Genomic DNA, 6,000 nt, shown 5'->3' with positions numbered 1-6,000 from the left:
GATAGCCGTCGTCCAGTACCATCATTGAAGTGTACCCGTGAAAAAATATTCTGCTTCTACCACATTGCATCCAAGAGAATTAGCGAGCAGCAAACCATCCCTCATTGTCATTGCCTCCGACGTACTACCATCTGTGGCATATGGTACATATGAACATTGTGCCGCCAAAAGTCCATCTTTGTGAATATCTTGTTTAGGTAAACTTACGTCAAGCAGATCTAAAGTCAAATGTCGAACTAAAATGATGGGAGTATGTGGTTCTGAACTCAAATTTGGTAGAAGTAGTGTCTGAAAAAAAAAAACATTTCAGAGCCAAACAAGGGTGATGTGGTCGAATCACTGGTTCTTCAATGGACTCTAGCCATCAGTTTGGCAACTTACTGCATACTATGCTAGGGGGTAGGTAGATCCAGCAACAAAAATCCCTAGCGTAACATGGAAAACACTACTAGATCATATGCAAGTAGGTCTTGGCATGCGATAAGCTGACTACACTGTACAACATTCAGAAGCCTGCCCGAAGCACGGCTGGTGTGCGAAGAAAACAGGTCACGAAAGAGTGGTGTCAAATCCATAGACAACAGAGCAGACCAAGCAGCCTACTGAATTTCCTCATCCCATTTCTCCTTGGGTATCTCACCAGAGTCAGTGATCAGCACCTTCTTCCTGGGCTTGCCGCTGTACGTCCCTGCGCCCCCTTCGATGGCGTAGACATAATCCATTCCCTGAATCACCCTGCCAAAGACTACATGCTCCCCATCCAACCTGTAGCGCTTGCCATTTCAGAAGTCGCAGGTTGGTCAATGCCAAGTTGAGTGCAGACATATGGTGTAATCGAACTTACCAGCCTGTCTTGATTGTGGTTATGTAGAACTGGGATCCGTTGGAATCAGTTCCAGAATTTGCCATAGCAACAACACCTGTAAGATTACAAGGTAGAGCTCCAACTTCAGAAACAGGGTATTCAAATTATGAGGTATTTAAAACAAGGCAGAACATGCCGAAAGAATATTTAAGAACAAACACCACGTAACAGAGTGTAGTGATGCACACAAGCATATATACATCCACTTCCAGCTCTATTTTCAGTACTCAACTAGGTCAGAATGTAGCTTTTAAGAACATGTTAACACTGACAAACCCCACTAGGTGTATTTTGCATACTTTCAATTTTGTAATGTACTGGTCAATCTTGCCGTATGAGAGATGAGACATTATAGGAGAAAAAAGGATTTTGCAGGCGTACTAGTGCGTTAGCACACCCAAAGGTGCTTAGTGGACAATACATGCGGCTCTCAACGATCAAGGCTTTACGCTACTGTCTCACTGGAACTTGTTTCGTCGCCAGATGTAGTGTTTACCGGCTACAATGATGCACCAAGGCCTGATCAGTTCAATCTGCTATCGGCTTAAGGCTGGGAAAACAGTCGCCACAGCTAAGGAGACGGCATTTTTTTTCTTTGATACATTTAATATTTATCTAAAACAATCTCAAACACATTTGCTTTTAATACTAAAAGTATGAGGGAGTTCTGAAGGTAATATTTATCTGAGATAATCTCAAACAAATAGTTCGCTTTGACATCATCCATGCAAACCTCATACAATACACCAGTACCTATGGAGGCCTGAACGAAACAAAAAATAGCCTATGTAGGAACTTAGCCAGTGGGCTACACAAAATAGATGAGAGTTGTATTCCTAGAAGGTAAGCGCGTTACTAAGTTGGTATGTAACTAAAGGCAAAGTTAAAACTGAACAGAAAATAGGAATTCCTGGTTGCACATCTGACCTGGATGTGTGTGTTTCACACTGAAATTCTCATCTGGGAAGGTGCCTCCATATATAGACTCGCTTGATTTCCCATCACCTCTAACTATGTCACCACCCTGAATCATGAAACCTGGGATGATTCGATGAAACGGTGTTCCTTTATAGTGAAGAGGTTTACCCTTGGGCCCATCACCCTTTTCACCTGCAATAATGAACAAAGTACAATATGAAAAATCATCTCAGGCAATTCAAAGAAGACAACATGCAAACAATTCAAGGAAGAACAATACCTGTACAAAGGGCTCTGAAATTTTCTGCAAAATCAAGGAATAAAAATTATTAGTACAAAATAAACTTCATAAAGGAAAGATAATATTCCTGTATATTACTAAATAGTTCCATTGGCAAGATATTTGAAGGCTAGAAGACAGTTAGGATAGTTCATCAGTCGATGCCCCTTTTTCCTTACTAACAACCACAGACATCTTAACAAAATGGAATGAAAAATTGCAAACAGGCAGACAAGGTATAGGCATGCACATGGATTAAGAGTCCAAGGACCAGTCAAGACTAGTCTACGAGTCTCAACTCCAGGACTGACTACAGTTCAGTGTTGACTAGTCCATGAGTCGCAACTTCAGTGTCGACTAGTGTCAATTAGTCACGCTTCGTCTATGAGTCTCAACCTCAGAACGACTCATCAACTCGTAAACCTTGGGCATGCATCATTTCACATCAGTCTTCCTCCACTAAACTACTGAGAACTATAAACATCCAATGAATTTCCAGTTTTCCCTATCTTATAGGATCTAAAAAGGAGCACAAGACCACATCACAGATAGCTTTTTCTGCGAAGATATAATTTCACAACAGGATAATCGTGCAATCTTTGACAGTTTGACTAGGTCGTTATCCCCATAGAGTTATACGCTTCAATAGGAAAATAAAAGCATTAGGAGGAAGAGAGAAAGAGGGCGTGAAAATACCAACTGTTTTTGGCACAACTTCCCCATAAAGACCGATGACAATTCTACCTGTAACAACAGGCCACACAAGAATTAGGGCAGCCAGAAGATGGTTGTTAAGATCATTAATATGTGGTGTTACAATGCAAGTTCCAGCGCGACATCAGAAGAAGAAGGATGTTATGAGAGAAAGATATACCTATATTTTGGCCATCAATTTCCACGTCCAGGTATACCCTGTGAGTAACTGCTGGTAACAGAACATATGCAGCCCTCTGTCCAACATGAAAAGTTAAAAATGGTAAATGTTTTGCAATCCTGAGTCATCGGCTCATCACCTCGCTAGTCACCGCTACCAACAAGGCAACCATGGTAATCATGAAACGGAAAAAAGTTCCGCATCACGAAGCCGCTACCGAACAAGGCAAGAATTGCACTACGTATAGACATACACATTGAGAATGGAGCAGGGAGATCTAGTCCGATTCCGCCTTATCGACACTTCTGAACTACGACGGAGCACGGGACGGCCGCACCAGATTCAGGCCTGTTTGTACGGCACAACCGAACCATACCAACCATTGGAAGCTCCCGGAATGGGGAGGTGCGGGAGCCGTACCTGGCTACGGAGGTAGGAGGAGAAGGCGAGGTAGAGCACGACGCAGGCGAGGAACCCGACGGCCGCCTTCCGCAGCATCGCGAACCCCGAGGTGGCCGGGGGCTTATCTCATCAAAGATCGCCGCGAGCCCGGCGCGAATCTGCTCGCCGTTTCCGGTGGGGGATTCGCGGCGGAGGCGAGATCGGCGACGGAGCAGAGACACACCCCTCCTCCGCTTCGGTAGAACAGGCCTAGACTTCTGCAGGTTCCCGAGTACACTGTAGTACACTTGCGTGGGCCGATGAGCCGGGTGAAGGCCCTAGCCCGCAAAGTAAAGGAACGGTCCATCCAGAAATGATATGCAAATCTCTACTATTAAAGGGGATCTGTCGTCGTCGTGATGGTTCGACCAGCGATCCCCCTTTAGCGCTAAACCTTCCATCGATTTCTTCCACCCCCTCGTTCGCTGCTGCTCCCCCCACCCTCCTCGTACTCGTATTCGTGTGAACCCACGATGGCATCCCCCCATCCCCACTCACCCCGACCCCTTCCTCGAGGGCGAACCGCTCCTCTCGCGCAGCCCCCCGCCGCCGCACACGCCCCCGCGCCGCTCGGTGCCGCCGCCGGCCCTCTTCGTCGCCGCGCCCTCTCCCTCCCCGCCGGCCCTCCGCGAGTGGGACACGCCCCGCGCCGCTCGACACTGCGCGGAGGAAGGCCCCGCCGGAGATCTCGTCCATGGCGGCGACGAAGGCGTCGAGGTCGGCCAGGAGGGGCTCGGCGAGCGTGAGCGCATCGGGGGTGGGGGAGGCGGGGGTGGCGGTGAAGAGGAGCGCGCGGGGCGAAGAGCAGGTCGTGCGCGCGAGGAGGCCCTGGGAGAGGCGCGAGAGGTTGGTGGGGGATGAGGGGTCAGAGGGGGCCGGGTCGGCGAGGACGAAGAAGGAGGAGTGGCCGCGGAGGCGGAGGCGGCGGAGCATGGAGAGGAGCGCGGCCGAGATCGAGCAGCTGGTACAAATCCGATGCAGCCATGCAGGCTCAGATCTCACACGCCCTCCATCGATGGGAGGACCGCCAGACGGAGCACATCGTCACCGCCGCACGTTCGTCCTCCTCCGCAAGCGGTCCTCTGCCCCTCCCCTCTTCTCCCCACAGGATAGCCAACGGCCCACCTTGTACATGAGTCATGGAGGGGTAGCTGACAGGTATGAGGAGATCCACCAGAGGCAACCTGAATCATTTTATTTTGTCTTGCCATCGGCTACTTTGAAGAGTGGGGCATCCTGACGTTTTTCAACCTTCTCTTCTGTTGTAGTAGGTGGTGAAGAACGAGGGGTGGGAGGGACTCTACGGCGGCATGATACCCTCGCTCGTCGGCACTGCGACCTCTCACGTTCAGTTCGCTGTTTGCTAGATTCACCGATGACATGCCTTGTTTTTCTTCTTCTTCTTACTTTACGGTAAGGTCTGCCTTGAATTTGAGATGCTTTACATGCTTCTCCATTCTTTGGGTAATTCTTATTATTTGTGCATATCTATCATTGACCTCATGCATCCGAATTGTCTTTTCCTGGACATAATTGTTGTAAGCTCATCCTTGTTCTAAAAGGTCATGGTTATGATGTTGAGTTTTTTGTGCTTTTGATTCAACTAATTTAAGCAGATAAACCGATGCTTCGCATGCTCGTCTCTTAATTGCATGCATGAGGGGTCTGCAATTGTGATATTTATTGCCTGAGACACCCCAAGTTCAATTGGACAACAAATGTCTTTAATTAGGATCCACTTTATTCCTACAAGTTGAAGTGGTAAAGACCGTTTCCTGCACGTGTTCCACTACTGTCCTATATATACAGCAAGCAGCAGCATGAAAACCACCGGATCGTACAGAGCAGAGCACACATTAGTACATGACCGGCAGCAACAAGGCCTCCACATACAAGCTCTCTTGTTGCAATTGGTGAGAGAAGTTTTAGTGAGGGAACCAGTAACGACCATGAGATGCAGCGGAGATGCAGCGGACACTGATGGAGCTTCTTATTCATTTAGATGGATTTGATGAGCTTGGCAAGGTAAACTAACATCAAGTTTTTTCCTTCTCTAGATGCCTTTATGCCATATATGCGAAGGAATGGATTCAACCAAAGTAATTTGCTTGCTTCAATGTCTGTGTGTGTGTGTTGCGCTCTAGCTTTCCTGGTCTCGGGGAAAGTATGTGTTTCGACATAAATTCTGCAGATTAAATTTGTCGCTCATCTTTGCTTCATTTCTTTTATGAATTTTGTGGATGCGGATTTACATACATTTTATTTAACTCCCTTTTCTAACATTACACATTTTTGCTCTCGGGGGAAGTATATGTGTTTCGACATGAATTTTGCAGATTCAATTTATTGTTCATCTTCGCTTTATTGCTTCTATGAATTTTCTGGATGTGGATACTGGATACGCTTAACATTTTTTTAGTAGGAAAAAAAATGAGGCATGTAGGGTTTGTTCTGTCTCTTTGTTCACATGCCATCCTGTTTGTCTAATAGGCTTGAATTCTTATGATTTCTTTTTTACTACTAGGCTTGTTTTATTTTATTTTGGGAAAACCCCATGAATTTTCCTAACCCGATACATCATGATCACTGATGTCGAGAAGGGTTAATCATCCCAATCAAGGT

The 6,000-nt window shown here is 46.7% G+C and overlaps 1 protein-coding gene across 1 annotated transcript; it reads right to left on the bottom strand.

The window, feature by feature from the left end:
- Nucleotides 1-328: 328 nt before the first annotated feature.
- Nucleotides 329-3,630, bottom strand: LOC123400153 (peptidyl-prolyl cis-trans isomerase CYP21-1). The gene is made up of 7 exons (XM_045094569.1): nt 3,358-3,630; nt 2,938-3,013; nt 2,760-2,807; nt 2,064-2,087; nt 1,793-1,975; nt 845-920; nt 329-765 (listed from the first exon to the last, which is right to left on the bottom strand). Exons 1-7 carry the CDS (start codon nt 3,433-3,435, stop codon nt 600-602), a joined length of 651 nt encoding a protein of 216 aa, XP_044950504.1. The 5' UTR covers nt 3,436-3,630; the 3' UTR covers nt 329-599.
- Between the last annotated feature and the right edge of the window lie 2,370 nt (nt 3,631-6,000).

Source organism: Hordeum vulgare, chromosome 5H, assembly GCF_904849725.1.
Source record: "Hordeum vulgare subsp. vulgare chromosome 5H, MorexV3_pseudomolecules_assembly, whole genome shotgun sequence".
NCBI lineage: Eukaryota > Viridiplantae > Streptophyta > Magnoliopsida > Poales > Poaceae > Hordeum > Hordeum vulgare.
Note: the sequence above shows the minus strand (reverse complement) of the source record. Positions and strands in the feature narration are given on the sequence as shown.